This window comes from Chelonia mydas, chromosome 2 (assembly GCF_015237465.2).
Source record: "Chelonia mydas isolate rCheMyd1 chromosome 2, rCheMyd1.pri.v2, whole genome shotgun sequence".
Lineage (NCBI taxonomy): Eukaryota > Metazoa > Chordata > Testudines > Cheloniidae > Chelonia > Chelonia mydas.
Window position 1 is genome coordinate 32,164,856 of NC_057850.1, and position 12,688 is coordinate 32,177,543.

Below are 12,688 nucleotides of genomic sequence, written 5' to 3' on the forward strand. Positions count from 1 at the left end.
AAAAAGTGCCTTTTGGGGAAAATGTTGAATAAAATGTCCCATGTCTTACTTACAAATGGCAACTTTCAGCTTAAGTGAGTTCTGGACATTTAGGAGCTGTGCTGGCATTTCACAGAGAAAGCACAGCACCTGGAAGAACAAAGTGCTTTTAAAATAGCATGGAATAAAAGAAATTGGTGAGTTAATGTATTTTACTGAAGCTATTTTGTTGAAACTATTTAAAATTGTTGGGAAGGATTTGAAAGGAGGGTGTGACTTTAATAGGTTTTCTATTAATAGGTCTAAAGGTTTTCAATCCCATTAGCAAAATAAAAGGGAAACTGAATACGGGACAAGGAGTTCACATACTCTCGTGTGTAGCACTGCCAACCTGAAGTATTAAAAAAAATCATGAGTCAGGGCCATAAAATCACGAGATTTAATTTTTTTAGAAAACCCAAAATTCAAAATAATAATACATTTTTGCTTTTATTTGTCCTCCAGCTGAAGAGCGTTTAGAATGCACTCAGGTCATGTTTTCAACCTTTTCTCTGCAACCATGAGGGCTAGAAAGTTTACCAAAAAAAGCTGAAATCCTCATGTAAATCAACAAGACTAACAGCTCGGGCCTTAAGAAAAAAACACCGGTATCACAAGACTTACATGAAAATCGTAATCTTGGGCAATACTGTGTTCTAATCCTCATTCTGACTTATACTCCTGCTGCAACCTTGAGCAGCAAGTCATTCTGTGCCTCAGTTTGGCCCTCTGTGAAATGGGAATTATACAGTAACTCCTCACTTAACGTGATCCGGTTAATGTTGTTTCATTGTTACATTGCTGATCAATTAGAGAACATGCTCATTTAAATTTGTGCAATGCTCCCTTGTAACGTTGTTTGGCAGCCACTTGCTTTGTCCACTGCTTGCAGAAAGAGCAGCCCATTGGAGCTAGCTGGTGGGGGCTAGGAACAAGGGTGGGCCAGCAGCCCCCCTAAGTTCCCTGTGTGGCAGCCACCCAGCAGGCTATCAATTGCTGTGCAGTTCAGGTGTCCCTCCCCGCACTGCTGTGTGCTGCTTCTGCCCTCTGCCTTGGAGCTGCTCCTGGGAGCCTCCTGCTTGCTGTGCAGGCAGTGGGGGGGAAGAGGGGTGCTGATGTCAGAGTGTACCCCTCCCCCGCTCCTGCACCCTGTCTCCACAGAGCAGCGGAGGACAGGATAGGGCTCAGGTTGGAGGGAACTTGCTGGCAGCAGCTGCTGTCTCAACTTGCTGATCTACTTAAAAAGGCAGTGTACTTAGAGTGGCGTCAGTATACTAAAGGGGAAATCCGCGCGTCTCTCACACACACACACGCCCCGTCCCCCCACCCCGGCACTTTGGAAAGTGGAGGGAGTGGTGCACTCCAGTGGGATAGCGTGGGATCATCATCAGAGTTCAGTTTCCACAGGGAATGTTTGCAGCCACTGCCACGGGTCTATTGTGTCTCCTCCCTCCGTTCATGCTGCCTTATAGAGTATGAGGCTAAATTAAACGTGTTAACCCTTGATGGCTCAGCCGACTGTTAGTTCATCATTTAGCAGTAAGGCATTCCTTGGGAAATATCCCACACTCTGACTCCACCACCTCAACCAAGCTTCACAATCATAGCTTGTACAGTATTAAATTGTTTGTTTAAAACTTATACTATGTATAACTTATACTATGTAAATATTTTATAGTCTTGTCTGGTGAAAAATATTTCCCTGGAATCTAATCCCCCCCATTTACATTAATTCTTATGGGGAAACTGGATTCGCTTAACATCATTTTGCTTAAAGTAGCATTTTTCAGGAACATAACTACAATATTAAGTGAGGAGTTACTGTATTCCTTTATCTCCCAGATGTCATGAGGTCATTTAATAATGGGTTGAAGACAGATAAGTAATTATTATTTACACTATTAGCAAGATTCTCTGTTTTTGCATGTATGACGTTGAAAGATATAACTTAGATGCAACTTGACAGACAAAAGCTATTAATGGTACTTTTGCATACAAGGGAAAAATAGCAGTTATATTCTAAAAGACTTGACATTTATTTGTTCCACACATCCAACTGAATACCATCCTCAGTGGAAGTGGTTATACAGACAGTTTATAATTATCATGCATTTTAGGCAGTATTTTAGCTAGGGAAAGTAAAACCCAATAGATTTAAGAAAGGTAAACGCTGGTGAAAAAATAATGAATCTACAAATCTCACTTAGTTAATTCAAATTTGGGTTTTCAGTATTTCACAATACATGTTCACCCAAAACTGCCCCAAGAGAAACTAAATTTTAATAACAATGCAATCTCAAAAATATACTATGATTATAAGTATTCTAAAAATGAGAGCAGCTATGGAAGTAGAAAAATACAAGCTGACACCCCTATAGGCAAGTTTGAATTTACCTGAAAAAGTACTTCACATTCTTTATATCTCAGCAAAAAAGATAAGAACAAGTTTGACATACAAATGGCTATTTTTTCCTTTCCAACTAAAAAAGAATTCCAGGAACAGGACGAAAATGTCTGCCATTGAAACGAAATCTATGTTGCTTGACCATGCAGAACCTATGACATAGAATTCCCCCTATCAATTTCTCAGAGTTTAAAACAAAACACTGGAGCAGCTATTGACTAACTCTGTGAAGCCAACATTTTAATGGAAAGAAATATGTCATGTTTAAGAAACACATACTATAATCAGTATCATATGGGCTAAGGTGCTTTAGAATGTCACATATTTCTTTATTAAACAATGAACCTTTCCAAGATATTTCTTTTAAAAACTAATAATCCCCACTCTGGTTCAAGAACTAATCCTCCATTTGTCATGATTCTTTTTAATTAGCATTTAGTAGACTAAAAGTGAAGTGAGGATTTGAGCATTTATCAACTTCTGCATTTGATTAGTAAAAACATACCAACAGAGAGTCTGAGATCGTTCTAAATTTCATGGTTGGAAGGAGATATTACCAGGAGATGGATTTGCAGTTACTGACTCTCTTACATGAAGGAACAGTTCCACATTTTGTGTAACTGGTTTCAATGTTACAGAAAATTTAATTTTGTGAACTATAAAAGTAATGAAATTCTTCAAAGCAAAAATCAAGAATATTTTTTGTTTTTATCCATGGTCAAATTCATTTTTATAAAAGGGATAGTAACCTTCTGAAACTAAAGACCAGATCATTTTCTTCAAACCGCAAAAAACAAGGCAGAAGTAAGGGAGAACAAGAATTCTACAGATGTTACTAAATGCCACCCCCCACCCCCACCAGGCTAGTTGGAATGGCTCTTCAGTAGATTTGCTCCTTTCCCTCAGAGCACACTGTTGGACAACTGCTGCTCCTCCACAAAGGCACCCTCAGGATCCCACCTTACCTCCTCCTGTTGCAAAGTATGTAAAGCCACTAAGGGAGGCAGAGAGCATTTTAGGCTGCAGCATTATCAACATGCTGATGATCCTTAGATCTATGGTTGCCAACTCTCCAGGATTGTCCTGGAGTCTCCAGGAATTAAAGATTAATCTTTAATTAAAGATTATATGGTGTGATGAAGCCTTCAGGAATATGGCCAACCAAAACTGGCAACCCTACTTAGATCTATGACACCCAGATTCTACAGTCTCATTACTCTCCGTGTCTGACAGAAGTACGGATCTGGATGGAAGTGAAGCAGCTGTGATTCAAACAAACAAGACGGTAGCTGTGCTTGTTGGGAGTGGGAGGCAATCTGAGGACTGAACAGAGGCTGTGTTTGCACTAGCTATTGAAGGCAATATACACCTGCTTTTTGTTGAAGTTATCCATAGCCTTGAGATCCTAAGGATGCAGCATAGTACCTGGGTTCCCACAGAACATCAACTACATCCAGCTTGTGCAGAATTCAGCTACCTCCCAGCAAAATGGGGCAGACAAGTGTAAACGTACATGGTCAAATCCATGTACTGCTTCCATGAACATGCAACCAAGCTGTTAGTGGAGTTTATTTTTAAAATCCTGGCTGGTCTGGGACCAAATCAGAACCCTGTGTTTCGATGGAAATACCCTGTTTAGGCCCTGATTCAGCAAGGTACTTACGTGCACAAGTAGTCCCAGTGAAGTCAATGGAACTACTCATGCTTAAAGTTAGACACATTTGCAAATAACTTGCTGAAGAGGGCCGAGAGTATAGAAAATGTCAAGAATAATGTGGAAATTCTACCCAAACACAGACTTCTTATTGTTCCCTTAGGTAGGGTTAAGGCTGGACTTCTGGTCAAATGCAGCCTTCTTCACTGGAGCATAGCTGTTGCTAGAAGATACAGCCCCACTGTCTATCTAATTTAATCTTCTGATTAGCTGAGCTGAAGAATAAGAGGAAAGTTAAGAGGAAACCTAGAGTGGAAGGTTAGTCCCATGTTTAGAGTGCTAGTCCGGGTCTTGAGACATCCAGGTTCAGTTCTCTGCTCCATCACAGACTATGTGTGACCTTGGGCAAGTTGTTTAATGCTAGATCCACAAAGGGGATTTAGGCTCAGCATTGCAATGCCTAACTTCAGGAGCCTTGTTGCCCAGTGGAATCCTCAGCCCCAAGTTAGGCACCCAAGCTCCCCATGCATTGAATAGGGAGAGTTAGGTGGCTAGGAACAAGATTCAAAGAAACCTGCATGCTGAGCAGGGAGCTGCTTAAGCTAGCTAATAGGAAATGGAAGGAGAGGGGTGGGGCCCAAGCCCTGCCTCTGGAAGGGAATAGGCAGCTAACTCTGGGCTGGATTCAGAGCTATGAATTCTCTCCTGACATTAGGTGCCTGAGCAGGTCAGCACTTCCTCACAAAAAAAGGATGATGATCAGGTGGTGGTGGTGGTCTGCCCTCTTATACTGTATAGCTCATTGGTCTGAGCACTCACGGAGGATGTGGGAGACCCACTGTGCTTCAAATCTCCACTTCACCTGATTCCGAGCAGAGATTTGAATCCAGATCTCCCACATGCTTGATGAATGCCCTTACCACCGGGCTCTACGGCATAAGAAAAGCACCAACACACCCTAGTCCTCTGTGTTTCGTGTGGGGCCCAATCCAGTAGGCATGTTCTTAGCCTCTGAGAATGCTTAGCAGATTGGGCCTGCAAGCAAGATGGGGGGGAACACTTACTCTGAGGATACTGCCGGAGCCAAAGTGATAAGTAGCATGGGGCATCACAACTAGGGTGGCTATGCGCATGCCCATCAGCAGAAATTCAGACACCTTGGGGACTTCACTGGTGGAAACACAAGCACCTATGACTTTAGGTGGTTGCAGAGCCAGGGTTTAAAAATCTAATTTCTTTTATTTAGGTGCCTAAAGTAGCAATTACATGCCTAAATCCTTTTATGGATCTAGCCCAGGGGAGGGCAAACTACGGCCCGTCAGGGCTTTCAATCTGGCCCAGGGGATTACCAGCCCCATGGTGCAGCAGGACTAAAGCAGGCTCCCTGCCTGCCCTGGCCCTGCGCCACGCCCCGAAATGGCCAGAACCACATCCCTGCGGTCCCTGGGGGAGGTGGAAGGGGCAGAGGACTCCGTGCACTGCCCTCGCCTGCAGGCATCGACCCCTGCAGCTCCCATTGGCCGGGAATGGGGAGCTTTGGAGGTGGTACCCGCAGGCAAGGGGCAGTGTGCGGCGGAGCCACCTGCTCCACCCCACCCCCAGGAGCCACTGCCAGACATGCTGGCCACTTCCAGGAGCGGCACAGGGCCAGGACAGGCAGGAAGCCTGCCTGAGCCCTGCTGCATGCCACTGCCACCCCGGAGCCACTTGAGGTAAGCGGCACTGGGCCGGATCCTGCACCCCAACCCCTGCCCTGAGCCCCCTCCTTCACCTCAACCCCCTGCCCTGAGCTCCCAACCCCCTGCTGTACCCCGAGCCCCCTCCTGCACCCCAACCACTTGCCCTGAGCCCCTTCCTGCACACCGCACCCCCACCCAGACCCCGCACCCCTGCCCCAGCCCTACATTCATGGCCTTGCATACAATTTCCCCACCCAGATGTGGCGCTCGGGCCAAAAAGTTTGCCCACCCCGATCTACCCCTGTCTCTCTGTTCCCCATCTGTAAAATGGGGTAACACTGCCCTATCTCAGAGGGGTGTTATGAGGATATACATGTTCAAGACTGATATGCTCAAAAACTATGGCAATTAAGGGTATATAAGCACCTAAGGGGAAACAGACTGATAGACTCTACTTACTCTGATCAGGTTTATTACTAAATGCTCTACAAGAATACCATTCAAAACATAGTGATAATATTCTCAAACTTGTTAGTGGAGATACTAACAACTACATTATAAAATATACTTCATAAAATAAAAAGGTTAAAAGTTGAATCTGGCCCCAAATTTTGTTTTTGTAGAATCAAATTTTTAAAATTTTATAAAGGTGTTCCACTATTTTATTTGTTTTTAAAGTTCTGATAGAAACAGTTAAGGATGAATAATTTACAACCCATCTCTAGAAAACCAAAAGACTGGATCATAATGCATACTCACAAGGGGCTGGATTTAAGGTTGCTCAGGTAACCTTAATTCTGGCATTTCCTAACTTTAGAGTGCTTAAACTTTGCACCCTCAATGTTCTTTTAACAGTTTTTTTAAAAAAATGCAAATTCCTAATATTTTTTTAAACTGAAAAAATAGAAATTCTCTTTGGAACCATACTGACTCCAAACCTGAGTCATCAGCAGGGTTCAGATATTATCCACCAGACAGACCTTTAACATTAGAGCTAACACAATAACAGACAGCAGCAGCAAGCTATTATCTTCAGTGTGCACCACACCCTAGAGGATAATGACACACAGTCTTTGCCACTGGGTTTTATAGCTCTATGTTGACAACAGATGATTGCAGAGACTCTGAACTCCCAAATTCAGTTTTGGGTTCTAGAAGTGAGTCCGCATTATGGGGTTTTAGCCCTTTTAGACCCTTCTACTCCTGTGTCCCCAGCCTGTCTCTGTCCTCCTCTGCTCCTATTCACCCCACCTGGGCTCCTGTCCCCCTCTCATTCTAGCCACACCTTAGATTGTTAACTCTTCAGGGCAGAGATTTTTTCTTATTCTGTGTCTGTTCAGTGCCTAGTATGGTGGAATCCTAATCTCAGCTGGTCTCAAGTCACTACTGTAATATAAATAAAACAATTTTAACATGGCTCCAAAATTGAGTGGCTTAATTTTCTTCCAGCTAGAGATCTGAAAGGGAGAATGAAATGTTCTTAAGTGCGGCTTTTACATTTATACAAAACTAAACACCTATATCAACCCCCATCCTTAAACAGTCCAATAAAATAGTTGTTTGCTGTGTTGTTGTAGCCATGTTGGTCCCAGGATATTAGAGACAAGGCAGGTGAGCTAATATCTTTTATTGGACCAGCTTCTGCTGGTGAGTGAGACTAGCTGTCAATCTTACAAAGAGTTCTTCTTCTGGTCATTCTCTTAATTCAGAAGTTTTAAATCTAACAAAAACTGACATGAAGATGCACTTTTGTATTTCATGAAGTTAATTTCATAATTCCATTTACCACAATTAAAAAATCTGCTGGATCTCAAAAACAAATGATTTCTTAATCTTTGTACAATTCCCAAGCAACTTGTTGTCTGAAACTGTCAATCCATGCAGTGTGTGATTTTTACGACTTGTGTGTGAACAAACGTCTGTTTCATTTACAGCACTTGCCAAACGAGAAAAAAATGTTTAATATATCTAAGCAACTCCATGTGTCAGCACACCAGAAAAAACTGCTACACGGCAAAGTGAGTGCCAAGACAAACTCAGCAATGGTTACTTTTTTAAAACCCTGAAACATTTATTTTCCTACAGCAGCCACATGTATGCATGGAAATAATTAACAGGTAGATGACAAATAATTCAAATACCTGACAATTTATCAAAAGTTTCTATTTGACTTTCACTCTTCAAATGCAAGACTGACCCAATCTATTCTACAGTTATCTTAAACACACCACCACCACAAACTCTGCTCTATATTGAGCACAGCCTCCTCTATTTTCAGAATCTGAGAAAGTCAGGATGTCACACACCTGTTCTAATATTTCAGTTTACAATATTTTATACCTTTCACTATTAATGTCTGTATGTATTTAGGATTTTTAATGGAGAAAAACAATTAGATAATTTCATCAAGCATGATGGTTCCTTACTAAAACAAAATTATACATTTAAATAATAATATCCAACAAACCACAGATTCAGATGATGTTCGCCATTTGGAAACAGCTGAAAAGTGCACCTGCCAAAAATACGTACTTCAAAAGGCTTATGGTCTACCCAAATCTTAAATATGGAGCTACATTTTCCATTAGTTTCAGCAGAATCTCACAAAACACACACCTAGCTGACGTATTCTTGTAAAATGTGACTACACTTTAGAAGCATCTTTGCTTTGTTTCAGCATGACTTCTAGAGAAAGCTAAAGGAGTTTTGTTCTTTTCACCACTGGACAGAATTCTGCCCAGTTTTCATGAGCCAGAAATTGTTGCAAAAAGACAATTTAATCTGACTCAAAAACAGGGATATCATCAATGTAAAAGCATGCTATTCAAACAAACAGCCTTTACTTACATTTGTTATAACATGTAAGATCCATTTCTTCCAAAAATGATTTACATGTATTTTTTCCAACTTTGTGCATTTGATAGTGGTTGGTGTAGAGTTATTTTTAATCAGACTATCCCTGTATAGTCAGTTTCCCCATGTTTGTGTGCATCCTTTAAACATAAATAGGAAACCAAGGAAAAACAAGTGGATTGCAAAAAAGCTAGCGGAGTTTGAAATCCATTGCTGAAGGTGAACATGTGACTTCCAAATCCTCCGGCCTGTCTAGAATACCTGAAAGTATCATACTTGTGTAAGTGCCTTTCAAAAACCGAAAGAACAAAAATCTTCAGAAAGAGTACACGGGACTCTGTGGCACCAGCCTCCTGAGAGATGAAGACAAAATAATTATGAGTTAAAAGGACATTGTCTGACTTAGTTGCAATTCAAGGAGGAGAAAGAATGTATAACTATGCAAAATGGCTTCCCATCAAGCTTTTTTTCTTGCCTGTTCATCAGTAAAGAACAGCTTTTTTACCACTGAGAACAGTTTCATTTGATACCTATGGAGGAAAAAATAAATTGGAATGAGAGGAAGTGAAGGAACTCAGATGCATCATAATACCGAAGTGGATGCAAGTCAGGCTTTGTAAACACAGTGATGTACAATGCTAAGCCAAGAGACCAATGAGCTTTGCTGCATGCAAGATCCAGTTACTGACTACTACCTAAACCCTACAAACACTAATACACTTGAGTATCTATGTACAGACAGTCACAATGACTTCAATGGGACTTATGTGTAAACTTAAGTAATAGTAATAGTATATAAAGTTACTTAATATGTAATAGTATTTGCCTGATCGGTGACTAAATAAACACTAACAATGGGAGCCAAGACTATGTGACAACATATAATTTAGTATTGCCCTTTTGGGTTATCTTACTAGCTATACATTTTGAATATGAAATAGCCATCATCCTTTCATATTAAAGAAGTCCCCAGTGTAAGAGTATAAGCTGTTCTGGCCAAGAGCTGTGCCTTCTTTTGTTTATGGCAGGACATTGTGGGTACTACTGGAGAGGATGGGAGGGGAAATGTTGTGTTAAGCATTAGAAAAATATGAAGAGGAAATAATGGCCTGTAGGTTAGAAAGCCCCTATATACATTCAGTGGTATTTATGAAGTGTTCAACTCTATTCGTGGGGGGAGAGGGGAGGAAAAGCACTTAAACGCTGAAATGTCCCAAATATCTTAAATGACATGGCAGGACATTGCTACTGTTCAAATACTTTCTTTTTTTCAAGTCCGTAAAATTCAAATCCTGTGCAACTGCAGTTCCCATTCCACATGATGTCAAGGCATGCACCATACTACTATCAAATCCTTACAGAACAGCACTCAAAATGAAAGCCCATCTACAAAGATGTTGCAAGCCAGGTTCCCCTCAAGCCCTAAAATGTTGGCATTTTTTAAAAAAATAAAATATTTTATAGTCCACACAAATGTTGAAACATACAATATTCAGTGATGGAGGAGGACATCACATATATTATTTCTAATATACAGGCTCTGCTTTCCAGACTATTAAGGAATGAAATATCAGCAGAGACTGTGCTAAGGCATCCCATTGAGTAGATGCCACCAGTTGCAGGGCATCTGGATTTAGGGGATCCACAAAACAAAAGAAAGGGTGATTTCATTTTAGAAATATCCTTTAATATGCCTTTAACCTACTTATTAGGAGGATTTAAGTTTTTGATTCAACTTTGCAAAACTCCTGTGAAAGCCTCCAAGATGACTGAGGAATGACCTACTAATAAGACAGGACTAGCGATATTTTACTTGTCTATCCAAAAAAAGAACACACAAACTATTTAGCCCAGGAAAATGGGTAAATTTTGCAAAGACTAGTTTAATGTAATTGATGCTTGAAGCTAGTAAGCGCAATTTTATCAATCTAAAGAATCAAATTTTTCTCAGAGCTCACAAGATACACAGGTGCTATCACTAATGCTCAAACCACTGTCATGCACCAATGCGGATTTAAAAAAAAAAAAACCAACAAAACCACAGGATAGAATTAAGTCCTAAGAATACCTAGAGAAGTTTACTAATATAAAAATAAGAAGAAACAAGAAATCATTACCAAATTAAAAAGGCATACTGCCTACCCTTTTTAATGCATTATAACAGGAACTGGAATCAGTCAACTGCCACACAAAAGACCCAAGCCTACCTTTACCATATCATGGTAATTTCCAACTTTATCCAACAGCTGAGACACAGATGAGCTGCTGCCAGCATGGTAGCTCTGGAAAAAGTTAATCATTTGCACCTTCAAACTATTTTGCATATCAGGTGGCAAGATAAAGTCTCAAACAAGAAACTCCTTCAAAGTAATTCCAAAATCAGCACTGAAGCAATACTTAAGAACACATAGCATTGCAGGACTGCAAGTGTCGTCCGCATGGATGATGCCAGGAGCCCAAAATCTCTGCACAGTGATTTTTTAAAATGGGCACACTGTACAGTGAATCGCAGTTTGACTCAAGAGCAAGTTTATAGCCTTCCAGCTATTAAACTGAGAAAGGTATTGTGCAATTCAAACATTTACAGAACATATTTTTATTTTCAAAATCAGATTAACAGAAGGTAGGGATAGGAGAGATATAAGAGACTAGTTTTAGTCTATCTACCATCTAGTACTGGATTGCCACCAACAGGACTGCTTGACAGCCTGAGCTCCAGCCCAATCCACAATGTCCACACTGCTAGCTTTAGCACACTAGCGTGAGTCTGTCTACCTAGGCTGGGAGGCTTGCTGCCAGCCGCAGTGTAAACATACCCACTGAGGTCAAACAGGACTATCATTTACAGTGATAGGCTCTCAAAATTCAACTTACGTAAAAGAAAATGCAACCATGAATCCTTTTGATGAAAGGAAATTAAATAATTCTGAAAACAAATAAATGCTAGAATATTACACTAGGAAGTTTTAAAAAATGATTTCTCAATTACCCAATGATTTCACTACGCTTATATTAGCAAAGGTTTAGTACAAATTAAAACAATATTATTTCCAGGGAAAACATTTAACTTACTGTATTGGTTGAATCTTCTTGTAAAATTCTGTCATATAGCTGCAGGGCATCATCGTACCTATTTAAAGAAATAGAGGTGAATTCTAGAAAATGCTGAAGCAGCTCAATTGTTTGGTTAAAAAGTTTTTGATTGGCTCCGTAATTAGGTAACAACATTATAGCATTTTCTATACTTGGTATTGTGCTAACCTTATATAGCTGCAAAGGAAAATGTGTACCAGTCACTGAATTTTACTATCTGTACATAAACGTTTACTCAAGCAAAACTCCTATCAAGGAAGTCTTGACTACGGATGGCAGCATTGGGTTTCACCAAATAAACGGAAAAATAAATTGCAGTTCTTAGTGGGATATTATTTAGATTGCACCAGAAGCAGGGCATGTATTTTATATGCCCTTTGTTTCTTCATTCTACCTTTTAAGTTTCCTAGAAGGCCCTTTATTCTCCCTCTCCCCCACCACAAGCGCACACAGCCATTTTAAAGACCACCCAAAACAAGAGACTTGCTACTCCATTACAGCAGTGGTATTTCAAAGCTCCAGAGAGTCTCATTTTGGATTTAAAGTTTCTCTTATGCTGGTGTAAAATATAAGCAGCAGAATATAATGGATTGTGAGGCTATCGCAGGTACCACACATACTCCTAGTCTATTGCAAAGATTAGATTAAGCCCTTCCAGTCACCAGAACAACACAGATTTACTCCACTATAATTCTGCTACTAGAAATATACAAATAAGTTAACCCATGTTGCTGCAATGAATATCTCTACTGTCTTAAACCATCTCTGAGAAACAGTCGTCATTTTATCCAGCCCATTTAATAGCTTGAGCTGGTTTTATACACAGTGTAGCTATGTAGATACTGTATTACAACTACATGGTGAGGGCTCTATTTGACTTCTTCAAATCTCCATACTACTTAATACTTTATCAGTTTTCTACAGGGTCTTTACAAACCTAAATAGAATGGCTACAGGCCCAGCTGTTTGACGCAACACATTATTCTC

At 40.4% G+C, this 12,688-nt stretch overlaps 1 protein-coding gene across 1 annotated transcript in view; it reads right to left on the reverse strand.

Moving 5' to 3' along the window:
* EMC2 (ER membrane protein complex subunit 2) overlaps nucleotides 1-12,688 on the reverse strand; it is a 44,400-nt gene that overhangs the window by 17,470 nt on the left and 14,242 nt on the right. Inside the window, 1 exon segment of the mRNA XM_043539178.1 lies at nucleotides 11,681-11,738. Coding sequence (XP_043395113.1) covers nucleotides 11,681-11,738 — 58 coding nt within the window.